Below are 12,841 nucleotides of genomic sequence, written 5' to 3'. Positions count from 1 at the left end.
AGAAGGAAAGGAGGAGGAGAAGAGAAGGAAAATAAGCCAGGCATGGTGGTGAGTGCCTGTGGTCCCAGCTACTCAGGATGCTGAGGTGGGAGGATCCTTTGAATCCAGGAGTTTGAGGTGGCAGTAAGCTATGATCATACCATGGCACTGCAGCCTAGGCAACAAAGGGAGACACTTGTCTCCAAAAAACAAAATAAAATAAAATAAAAATTAATTAATTAAAATTTGGCTGGGTGTGGTGGCTCATGCCTGTAATCCCAGCATTTTGGGAGGCCAAGGCGGGTGAATCACCTGAGGTCAGGAGTGCGAGACCAGCCTGGCCAACATGGTGAAACTCCCTGCTACCAAAAAGTACAGAAAAAAATTAGCCAGGTGTGGTGGCGGGCACCTGTAGTTGCAGCTACACGGGAGGCTGAGGATGAAGAATCACTTGAACCCAGGAGGCAGAGGTTGCAGTGAGCTGCGACTGTGCCACTGCACTCCAGCTCAAGCAACAGAGTGAGACTCTGTCTCAAAAAAATTAATTAAAATTTAAAAAAATATAGTCATCAAACATATTTCGAATTATCATATAATCATTTATGCGTTTCTTTATTAGCACATTAAGCAACAAGATCCAGCAATAGATCTGATGACTACTGTCATTTCAAAGTAATCATGAGTGAAAACAGTATTTGGAGAGATCTGCAACAAGTATAAGAAAATCTGCGCGCATTCTCTTGGTGACAAAGTCTGAGTACTGTGGTCTGTTGTCTACATTCATGATAGAGGGACATGCTATGGTTTGGTCAGAAGATAGTAAAAATTGAGATGTAATTTTTTTTCCCATCCAAGTTCTTGGACTCTGAATTCTATGCACAGACTCCTCTAGGGGTGGTCTATGGACTCCAAGTCCTTGTTCTAAAATATAAATTGAGCCACAAAGTCTCTACTGACTTTCATCACATTTGTGGTATAATCCAGCTCCAGGCCATGGCCCTGCATGGCCTGGCACCCCCTCTTGCCTCTCCTTCCTTGCCTCACATGACTCTAACTCCCTAACTCTGATCCAGCCCCACTGGTCTCCTTCCTGTTACTGAACCCACAAAGAAGTCCCCACCTCAGTACCTTTGCTATACCCTTTCTAGATCTACACAGAGGTGGTCCCTCCTCATCATTTAAGTCTCCATCAAATGCCCCCCTCCTCAGAGAGGCCCTCTCTGGCCACACACTCTGATGAAGTCTTCCTTTTCCTCCAACACTCTCTATTACGCTCTTTTCTTTCCTTCATAGCAATTACCTGCTTCCTGCCTATCTCCCCAACTACAGCGGGGTCAGCTCCAAGAGGGCACAAACTTATCTACCTCATTCTCCACTATATCCTCACCCAGAAAGGCGCTTGGGCATGGTGATATTCACTAAATATTTGCCAACTAAAGGAATGAAAGAAGGGGAGAAAGCTGGTGGGGCATGGTGGCTCACACCTGTAGTCCCAGCTCTTTGGGAGGCTGAGACAGGTGGATTGCTTGAGCCCAGGAGTTCCAGACCAGCCTGGGCAACATGACGGGGTCTCTACAAAAAATCCAGGCATGGGGACACGTGCCTGTAGTCCCAGCTACTCGGGAGACTGAGGTGGGAGGATGGCCTGAGCCTGGGAGGTCGAGGCTGCAGTGAGTCATGGTCATGCCACTGCACTCCAGCCTGGGTGACACAGCGAGACCCTGTCTCAAAACAAAAGAAAGAAAAGAAAAGAAAAGAAAAGAAAAGAAAAGAAAAGAAAAGAAAAAAAAGAAAGAAGGAAGGAAGGAAGGAAGGAAGGAAGGAAGGAAGGAAGGAAGGAGAGAAGATAAGATTCTGGGTGAACAGGAACAGTAAATTGGCTCAGGACTGGGGTAAGCCGGTAGGAGGCGCCATTTCTCCATAATCTAGCGGCAGCATGGCCATCTGAAGCCACATGGGGGCGTGTTACGTCCGAGTCAGATGGTGGAGAAGTTATAGTAAGTGGAGACAGGCCAGAGAAAAGACCCTGGCTGGCTTATTTCGTGGATCAGCTGCTCTGTCCCTAAGCTTTAAGGAAGCCTAGCACAAGAGCTAGCATGTCCGTGAAAGCTGAGAAGGGACGGTACCGATTCTTATTCATTGCTGTATTTTGATCACCCTCTCAGTGCAGGAGCCTCATAGGTGATCAATACATTTCAATGAATGAATGAGATGAAACCTCAGGACAGACTGGCAGTACTTTGCCATAGCTGGGACTTTGGCTATGAATGGGGGCAGAAAGATGGATATGTGGATTACAGGATACATGGGTGAATTGCCCACTTTCCCACCTGGGCTCTGTTCCACCTAGCGGGGGAAGAGAAAGCCATAACAGTGAACTTGAGGAGGCTGGGCCCCAGAGCCGGCCGGCTGCAACGGCCCAGGTGCTGCACCTCACTCCAGTGCACAAGGCAGACAGCCCATCCCCCGTGGCCTCTCGCACCCCCATTAGGGGCCTCCACACAAGCTTTGGCAGTCCCCATGACTGGAATGGTGTTGGTGCATGAGTTGACATTCCTTTCCCATCCCTGATATGGCAAATTCTGACCAGTTCTGGACCTTCCCTCTCTAGGACAAGTTAAGTCCAGAGTAGGGGAGAACAGGAATGAGTGGGGTCTGGGAACTATGTAAACTATATCGTGATAGATTGTGTTCAAAATGAGGAGGGGAGGATGGATGGGGAAAGGGAAGGAGGACAACGGACACGGAGTTTCAGCGAGATACAGGAATACATTCTGTGTTCTATTGCACAGTGACTACTGCTAATAATGTACTGTATATTTCAAAATATCAAAGAGAGAGTTTTAGTTTTTGTTTTAGTTTTTGTTTTTTAAGAGACAGGGTCTTGCTCTGTCACCCAGGCTGGAGTGCAGTACATGATTATAGCTCACTGCAGCCTTGAACTCCTGGGCTCAGGCCATCCTCCCACTTCAGACTCCCAAGTAGCTGGGATTACAGTGCGCCACTGTGTCACTGTGTCTGGCAAGAAGTGTATTTTAAATGTTTTCGCCACGAAGAAATGATAAATATTTGAGGTGATAGGTATGCTAATTAGCCTGATTTGATCATTCCACAATGTATACATGTCTCAAAACATCATATTGTACCCCATAAATATATACAATGATTATTTGCTAAATAAAAAATAAACTAAAACTCAGCCAGGTGCAGTGACTCACGCTTATAATGTCTGTACTTTGGGAGGCTGAGGTGGGAGGATCACTTGAGGCCCCAAGTTCAAGACCAGCTGGGCAACATAGTGAAACCCCATCTCCACAAACAAAAAAAAAATTTTTTTTAACTTATCCAGATATGATGGTGCATGCCTGTAGTCTCAGCTACTCGGGAGGCTGAGGTGGGAGGACTGCTTCAGCCAGGAGGTCGAGGTTGCAGTGAGTTATGATGGCAATAGAGCAAGACCTCGTCTCTAAAAAAATAAATAACTGCATAGATAAAATAAAACTTAAAATTAAAATGAGGTCAGGCTTTCTGATACTCTGAGTAATCTCAGTCTATCGGATGGTGGGACGCACTGCCTGGGAAGGGAGGGGTGCCTGCCATGGAAGCCACCTGGGTGAAAATCCTCACCTGCCAACAACAGTGACAAGGACACGCCTAACCTAGGGGAAGATTAGACTAGTGGGGTGCAAGGGTCCCTTCCAGCTTGGAAACTCAGGGGTTTGAGCCTTGGCCCTGTCACCTGCTTCTTGCTGTGTGCCTGGGGGAAGCCACTTTCTAGGTCTCAGCCTCCTTAACTGTATAGGATCACAATGCAAGGTGTTATGCAGAGACCTGGGCCTTGGAGCCCAGAATCCTGACTGCCCCTCACACACCTCAGGCAGTTCCTTACCCTCTTTAAGCCTCAGTTTCCTCAGGTGACACCACAATAAATCTTACTTCATGGAGCTGTTAAAGGAATTAACTGAGACAATATGTGTAGAATGTTTAGCCTGATTCCTGTTCACTTAATTGGTCCTTCATAAATGGCAGTCATTATGACTGAGTCATTTCTCAGGGCCTCAGTTTTCTTATCTGTAAAATGGGGATAATAATGTCTAATGTTTCAATGGGTTGTTCTGAGGCCTGAGTAATAATATCTAGAAAGCATTTTGGAAATTACAACATATCCCTCAAAATGAGCATTTGCTACCATTGCCCACCTCATGTCACCACACTTGACTGTGAGCTCTTGAGAGTGGGAACCCAATCTGGCTGAGTCCTTCCTTCCTTCCATCTGTCCATCTGTCCTTCCTTTTCTTTCTTTTTTTGGAGACAGAGTCTTATTCTGTCTCCCAGGCTGGAGTGTCATGTTGCAATCATAGCTCACTGCCATCTTGACCTCCCATGCTCAAGCGATCCTCCTGCCTCACCCTCTCAAGTAGCCTGGGGGCTATGGGCATCCATCACCACACCTGGTTATTTATTTATTTTTTTTTAGAGATGGGGTCTCACTATGTTGCCCAGGCTGGTCTTGAACTCGCCTCAAGCCATCCTCCTGCTTTGGCCTCCTAAAGTGTTGGCATTATAGGCATAAGCCACTGTGCCTGGCCAAGTTCATTCTCTTCCAGACAACTAACGGCTTTCAGCTCCTGCCCCGATACTCTGCTGAGCTTCAGCCTCAAATATGCATCTGCTTAGTTAGTGTCCCCATGTGGATGTTTAATAGACTCTCCAAACACTAACATGTCCAAAATGAAACTGCTGGCTCCCTACCCCAGCCTTCCAAAACATCCCACTCCTCCCATCTTCCCCAACTCAGGAAACCACGTCATCACCACCCAGCTGCTGAAGCCAAAATCCTAGGAGTCATCCTTGACCTATCCAATCAATACAAAATAGCAACCAGGACACCCATCCTCACCCTCCTGGCTCAAGCCACCCTCATGTCCCATCTGTATGCCTTCAAGGACTTCCTACTGGGCTCTCATTTCTACTCCTATTCCCTGCAGTCCATTCTATGATTAGTACAGTCACTCCACTAGGGCAAGCTCTAAAGATGGGAGTAGGGGTCGAGGAGGTGGCCATTCTCCAGTGTGGGTTCTTCTCTGGACCCCCAGAGGTTGGCCCTGTGACATGGAACCCAGGAAGTTGTGGAGATCAGGGCAGAACACCACAAATGGAGAATGATTCAACAGGGAGAAAAAAAAATACCTACATATGGACTGCATGTTATATCACATGCTACCTTATGCTAAAATTCCAGGACAGACAGGCAACAGCAGATCCCAACCCCAGAACCAGTGGGAGCAACTGGCATGCCTGGGCCAGGCTCCTGTACTCCAAAGCCCTGTGGATGAACTGACCACACACCTCCAGGCGGGCAGTTTTGGCTGGCCTGGTATCCACTGCCCTTTCTTCAACTTACTCAAGCAACAGAACCCATCTCTTTCGGGGGTTACACTTTCCCATCTTCAAGTCACGATGTCCAGATAGGGCTGAACTTGCCTTCTCTGGGGTCGAGGGCAAGGACTCAAACCTAGCCAGGGGACATGTTTTTGTTTGTTTGTTTTATTGAGACAGAGGCTCACTCTGTTGCCCAGGTTGGAGCACAGTGGCACGATCTTGGCCCACTGCAGCCTCCACCTCCTGGGTTCAAGCAATTCTCTTGCCTCAGCCACCCAAGTAGCTAGGATTACAGGTGCATGCCACCATGGCTGGCTAATTTTTGCACTTTTAGTAGAGACAGGGTTTTACCATGTTGGCCAGACTGGTCTTGAACTCCTGACCTCAAGTGATCCGCCCACCTTGGCCTCCCAGAGTGCTGGGATTACAGGCCTGAGCCACCCCACCCAACCCAAGGGATGTGTTTTATCTCCCTGGGCAGGATAGCTACAAATCTGGAAATGCTGACACCGATTATGCCTGCCCTATAATGAAACAGGGAGACAGACCCCTGGAGCTGGGCCTGATATTCCAGGCCAGGCCTTTTCAGTGACCTGAGCCAAATATTCCTGAGTCTTCTTCAGCCACCTGGACTTGGGCTTTGGCTCCTCCCTCCCAGTTCATCCATCCCTATTTGTGCCGCTGCAGTCTGCCCTGCTTTCTCACTTTGCACTTGCCATTCCCATGGCCTGGAAGCCCCTTCCCAGCAAACTCTTTCCCATTCCCCTGAGTTCAGATCCCACCTTGTCCTGAAAGCCTGGACAGATGTGGGTCCTGATTCCCTCAGACACACATCCCATTTCTTTTCCCACATTCCCATCACACTTAGTTGGTTTCTTTGGGAAACTTTCACTCGCTAGGCCCTAGCAGCCTAAAAGATTTTGTCAAGCTTTATTTGCCATTGTCCTATTAGGAAAATAGGATTTTTTTCCCCCTACTCTCCAATAAAAAAATGATGTTTTAACTGTTAACATAAGTTTTCAATCAATGCCTGCCCTTACCCCAGACATTCTGAAATACTTCCCTGGAGAGGTATCTTTCCTACCCTTGACTGAAAATCTGCTGCAAAACATCCCTCATTGATTCGGTAAATATCCACACAGCCCCCTCGGTAGAAGACGTCACACTGAGCAATGGACAGACAAATTATAAAACTGTATTATAATTGCCCCTTCATCTGTACAAGCTAGGAGACTGCAGGGAAGGATCCTGCCAAACTGTTTAATCAGCATTACTCTGGAAGCTGACATCAGAGGGATGGAAGGGGGACTTCTCCTTGGTACTTTATATCATTTCAAAGGGACAGCATTTATGAGTGTTTTTTACTCTCTTTCCTGGGCTTCTTAGTATCTTTCAAGTGGAATATTTCTTAGTGGCTCACTGATGTGCTTGCTCTACTGCAGGATGGGGAGCCCCTCAGGGGCAAGGATGGCTGTGACTCACTCCTAAGTCTTCAGCTTCCTGCCATGGCCTGACACACAGGAGGCCAGGAAATGTTTGTGGAATGACTGCAGGATCAGAGCTTAGCAGGCATGAGAAGTGGACTAGGGGGTGGAGGGCATGAGATGCAGCCCGGGAGAGCCATCCAAGCCTAGGAGCCAGGGAAGGCTGGAGCAGTGGGTAGGTAAGTCAGGAAGAGCTGGTCCCTCTGAAGCCTAGGCCCGGCATGGTGCCCATAGGAGGTGCCGTTGTAGAAATGATGTCAAAGGGCAACTCAGTTTGTGAGAAGGAATTCCCAGAAAACAAACTTGGCCCAGCTTCGCACTTGTTGAGGACAGAAAGGGAAAGATCCCAGCTGAGGGGAGCTGGGGAAGGAGGAGTGAGAGGAAAGGAGGAGGGGTTTAAGGAGACCTTGACAATCAGGGCCTGGGCTGGACGGCAGGTGGTAGAGGCTCAGCGTGCTGCTGCTGGGTCCCTGGGGAGCTGGGGGAGGTGGCTCTAGGAATGCATAGGCAAGAACGTCTGCTGCTTACAGAGGTGGTGGCCTGGCTGGGTCTATGCTAGGCTGCCCTGTTCCGCCTTCTATCCTCTAGTCTTTGTTCCTTCAACTGATATTTCCTCGGACAGATTCAGGCACAGCTGGAGGGAGGGAAGTCATCATGACTTCCCAGAGGTGTGGACTCCTGGGCTGGGGCTTAGATGAAGAGGAACTGTCCAGGTAAAGGAAGGGAGCAGACTTCCACAGAAAAGAGAGAACAAGAGCAGGGCCACTGAGATGTGAAAGAGCCTAGCCCCAGTGAAGAGCCCCAAGCCCTTGGCGTTGCTCAGTAAAGGGGTGTCTATGCTACAAGGCAAATGGAACACCTGCTGCTGGAGTCTCTGGTGGCCGGGGTGGGAGGGGCTAGAAACCATGTTCCGTGAAGGACAGCTAAAAGCAGCAGCCGCGGATCATGTGGTTAGAGCCCTGGACTTCCAGGCCGGCTCTGCCACTCCTGCTCACATTATAATCTGGGGCAGGTCACTTTGCCCCTTGGAGCCTCAGCTGTGGGGAGTATTCATGGGTGCAAACAGGCCATCACTGGCATGGTACTTGGAACAAAGGTGGCACCCAACAGACTAAGTTACTGTTACTTGGAGAGTCAGGTATTGAAAGGCTATGTTTGGGCCGGGCACCGTGGCTCATGCCTGTAATCCCAGCACTTTGAGAAGTCAAGGCGGGCGGATCGCTTGAGCTCAGGAGTTTAAGACCAGCCTGGGCAACATGGCAAAACCCTGTCTCTACAAAAAAATATGTATATATAAAAAAATCAGTTGGGCGTGGTGGCATGCACTTGTAGTCCCAACTACTCAGGAGGCTGAGGTGGGAGGATTACTTGAGCCCAAAGAGGATGAGGCTGCAGTGAGCCATAATCACACCACTGCACTCCAGCCTGGGCAACAAAGCAAGACCTCATCTCATTTAAAAAAAAAAAAAAGGCTACATCACGGAGCCGTGGGCCCAGTTTACAGTGTCTCCAAAGAACCAGGCCCAGTGGAAGGAAGTTCTAAGGAGGCAGGTATCAGCTCAGCTTTAAGGAAAGTCCCAAATGGAAGCATTGGTCAAGAATGGAACAGGCCATTATTGGGGTGAACCGTATCAAGGGAACAGCCTCACCAGGGCTGGACAGCTCCCTGCATGGATAGCATCTATATCTAGGGTTCTGTGGAAGCAGCTGGATGGAGTAAGAGAAAAGCCTTTTGTGGAGCACTCACTGAGGGAAATGCTAGGCTAAGGGAAGTTTAACAGGTGGCTTTGCTGTAGGGCTTCCTAGGACCTTCACTGCCCTGAAACGTGGCCACAACTCTAAGGCTTGTGGAAACCAGACAGACAACATGAATGGGTGACGTGGGAAGGGGTGGACATGAGTGGGCTGGAGACAGCTGCCCTTCGGAAGAGGAAGCCTACTCAGCTCCCACTCTGCTCCCCTGGCTGTCCTTATGGGAACTCTGTTGGCCACTGTTAGGGGTTAAATTGTGTCCCCAAAAAGATATGTGGAAGTCTTCACTCTTGGTGCCTGTAAATGTGACTTTATTTGGAAATAGGGTTGCAGATGTAACCAAGTTAAAATGAGGTCATCGGAGTGGGCCCTAAACTAATGACTAGTGTCCCTACAAGAAAGAAAAATTTGAATACAGAGACAGGTGCACAGAGAGAAGATGGCCATGTGACAACAGAGGAGGCAGAGATCAGAGTCAGCCATCTACTAAGCTACGGAACACCAAGGATTGACAGCATCATCGGAAGCCAGAAGAGTCAAGGATGGATTCTCCTTGGAAGCCTTCAGAGAGAGCATGGTCCTACCGACACTTTGAGTTTGGACTTGTGGTTGGAGATAATGTTTCTGTTGTCTTAAGCCACCCAGTTGGTGGTATTACGTTATGGCAGCCCTAGGAAACTGAGACAGCCACTAATTCATGATTAACTATGGACTAGCAAAAGCTCCAGAGTCGGGCAGGTGATGCAGAACCTCCTAACTCATAGATCACAGGCCCCTTTTTTTGAAAGAGCATCTTGTTGGATGAGCCAGGGGACACGATGAGGGCAGGGCACTCATTCTTATTCTCAGCCTTTTGTTTTGTATCCACATGGTACCATTCACGGGAGTGACTCCTGGTTTCCTTACCTGTAAGTTGAGGACAACAATCTCAACCTCCCAGGAGGCTGTGAATTCCCAGCGAGATGCATAGCAAGCACTGCCCCCAACACACCACCAGAGGAAGGATTATGATGTGGGATATTCCTTTCTGTGAGCCTCACTTTACCCTACTGTAAGATGGGATAGCAACATCTCCCAAAGCTTCCTAGGGTTGCTAGGAACTGCCTGGCATGTGGCTGGTGGTCAGAACAGTCCATGTGGACCAGTCAGCCCCTTCCCACACACTCACTGTTTCTGCATGTCCTTCGCTGCAGGGAGCCTGGTCCCCAGTGGCTGCCCTTACCTGTGCTGTGAGCTGGATGGGTTGGGACAAGGTGAGCTGTGGGGTCCCAGGGGGCTGGCTGGCAGGCTGTGGTGGTGGCAGGTCACCCCCCCCAGAGGAAGCTGGGGGCTGCGAGGTCGAGGAGGAGGCAGAGGAGGAAGAGGAGGAGGAAGTAGAGGAGGCGGAGGCGGCGGCGGCGGCAGCGGCGTTAGCAGCAGCGGCGGCACTGGACTGCTGCACGGCGGCGGCCAGGAGCTGGGCCTGGGCTTGCTGCAGGAGGAGCTGCTGCTGAGCTGGCATCAGTGCCGTGAGCTGTGGGGTGTCGGGGACAGCAGGAGTCGGAGCAGGGGGTTGAAGAGGAGCAGAGAAGGCAGAGAGGGGTTAGTGCCTAAGCCAAGCAAGTAAGGGGACAAGACCTCCTGGAGGACAGAAGAGGGCAAGAGGCAGGCGTGAGAGAGTGGCCATGGCCTTGGTGGAACAGTTCATCCACTAGCCCTGTAACAGATGAGGGGTGGCTGGTTTGTCCCCTCGTCCCCATCCTTCCCTGAGTACTTACCCCAGCTAGCTGGCTGCCCGTCAACATGAGTTGGGCCTGGGGCAGATGAGGCTGGGTCGGCTGGGGGGGCAGGGGTGCTGCTGGGGCTGAATCGCCACTGGGGTCTTCAGCCTTGATCTGGGGGGGAGAGAGGCAGGGTCCGGGACCCCAGAATGTTAAGTGGAGGCCAGAGAGAATGCCCACCTGTGAACCAAAGAGAGGGCACATGTGTGGCAATGGCAATCAGGCTGGCACAGGAGGAGCAGACTGGGGTGTGGATATGAGGGTGTGGCCTGTGGTCCTGCACTGACCACTGGGAACTTCAAACCACTCCTCTGGCCTCAGTTTCCTCATCAATCAGATAGGGCTAACACAACACCTGCACCCAAACTCCCTACAGGAGAAGTCCCCTTTGCAGAGCGCTTTTCCACTCCTGAGAGTCAGTTTCCCTGTCTGTAAAATGGAAAATAGTGGCCGGGCATGGTGGCTCACACCTGTAACCTTAGCACTTTGGGAGGTCGAGGTGGGTAGATCACTTAAGGTCAGGAGTTCAAAACCAGCCTGGCCAACATGGTGAAACCCCATCTCTAAAAAAAAAAAATAGAAAAAAAGGAAAATAGTCCCACTGGGCACCTGGGAGGTCAAATAAGCGGGTTCTGGGTCCTACACCCTTCATCTGTATCACACAGAGGTGCATCTCTCTTGCTTTTCTTTTCCTTTTTTTTTTTTTTGAGACAAGATCTTGGTCTGTTGCCCAAGCTGGAGTGCAGTGGCATGATCACAGCTCACTGCAGCTTCTACCTCCCAGGTTCAAGCAATCCTCCCACCTCAGCCTCCCGAGTAGCTGAGACTACAGGTGCCCACCACCATACCTGGCTAATTTTTAAATTTTTCTGTAGAGACAGGGTATCATTATGTTGCCCAGGCTGGTCTTGAACTCCTAGGCTCAAGCGATCCTCCTGCCTTGGCCTCCCAAAATGTTGGGATAACAGGCATAAGCCACTGCACCTAGCCAGGTGCATCTCTTATTTGTCCAATGAAGTAAGACTTTGTTGGAAGAAAAGGTTTTCAGGTATAAGAAAAACCACCACCTTGGAACCTGGGCTACAAACTCAGAAGCTCACAGAAATGAGCACAAATGAATGACAGGAGTAGGGGTGGATGGAGGTGGGCTAGAGAGAGTGCCTGCCTGAGTGGAAGTCTTATCTGGCTCCTACTCAGCTCCTGCTGGCCACTCTTTTCAAAATCTAGAACAAAAATACTGGCAGAATAAGCAAAGCACAGCGTTTGTCCTGCACTGTGGACAAGCCAGATGTCGCCCAGGAAATGCCAGGCTTCAGCCTCCGCCCCTGAGGTCCGCAAAGCCTCTCCATGTCTCTGTGAATATGATATGGACACATCTGCACCATACACACAGAACAGACCACCAGCATGGAGCCACCCTGGCCTCTTCCGCTCCTAGGTAAAAAGCCAGACAACAGCAGCTGTTGGCTGAAAGGCCTATTGGCTGAAGCACACACAGTGGTGGGAGAAGGCATGGCCTGATGGATTACATACCCTCAGGCCTAAAGTGGACAGTGGGATCATCCTTCAGCCTGATAGCCCAACACCATTTTGTAAAAGGAAGCCCAGAGAGGGAAAGCAACTTGGGCAAAATGACACAGCGTGTTGGCAGGGGGGTGATATTTGAAATGGGGACACAGAGGCCAAGGAAAGGCCAAATAATAGACAGTGAATGGCATGTCCCAAATTATGGAATATAAGCATTAGAAAGTTTAAGAGCTACAGAGGCCAAGTGTGGTGTAATCCCAGCATTTTGGAAAGCCGAGGCAGGAGGATTGCTTGAGGCCAGGAGTTTGAGACTAGCCTGGGCAACAGAGCAAGACACTGTCTCTTAAAAAAAAAAGAGAGAGAGAGAGAGAGGTTAAAAAAAAAAAAAAAGAAAAAGAAAGTGCTGTAGAGATGCAGCATGAAATGACACTGAGTATGAGAAGTCAGGGTAGTGGCTATCCCTGGCAAGGGTATTAAGGGCCTCTGGAAGGTTGGTCGTGCTCTGCTTCTTGATCTGGTGCTAGTGACATGGGTGTGCTAAGTTTCTGAAAGTTCGCAGAGTCACACATTGAAGATCTATGTGTGTTTTTAATGTGTATCATATTTTAATACAAAGTTTTTTAAAAAACAGGCTGAGCATGGTGGCTCACCCCTTAATCCCAGCACTTTAGGAGGCTGAGGCGGGAGCATCACTTGAGGTCAGGAGTTCAAGACCAGCCTGGCCAACATGGTGAAACCCTGTCTCTACTGAAAATACAAAAATTAGCCAGGCATGGTGGCACACACCTGTAATCCCAGTAACTCGGGAGGCTGAGGCAAGAGAATCACTTGAACCCGGGAAGTGGAGGTGCAGTGAGCCGAGATTGCGCCACTGCATTCCAGCCTGAGCAACAGAGCGAGACTCCGATTCAAAAATCGCTTGAACCCAGGCGGCAGAGGTTGCAGTGAGCCGAGATC

The 12,841-nt window shown here is 49.7% G+C and overlaps 1 protein-coding gene across 4 annotated transcripts in view; it reads right to left on the bottom strand.

Moving 5' to 3' along the window:
- POU2F2 (POU class 2 homeobox 2) overlaps positions 1-12,841 on the bottom strand; it is a 42,274-nt gene that overhangs the window by 16,202 nt on the left and 13,231 nt on the right. For all 4 annotated transcript variants that reach the window (XM_011982949.1, XM_011982958.1, XM_011982967.1 and 1 more), the window contains exon 5: positions 10,355-10,471. In XM_011982949.1, the coding sequence (XP_011838339.1) occupies positions 10,355-10,471 (117 nt within the window). The remainder of the gene's footprint in view (positions 1-10,354; positions 10,472-12,841) is intronic.

The sequence above is a fragment of the Mandrillus leucophaeus genome, unplaced genomic scaffold (genome assembly GCF_000951045.1).
Source record: "Mandrillus leucophaeus isolate KB7577 unplaced genomic scaffold, Mleu.le_1.0 Scaffold106, whole genome shotgun sequence".
NCBI lineage: Eukaryota > Metazoa > Chordata > Mammalia > Primates > Cercopithecidae > Mandrillus > Mandrillus leucophaeus.
This window is presented reverse-complemented; position numbering and strand designations above follow the sequence as displayed.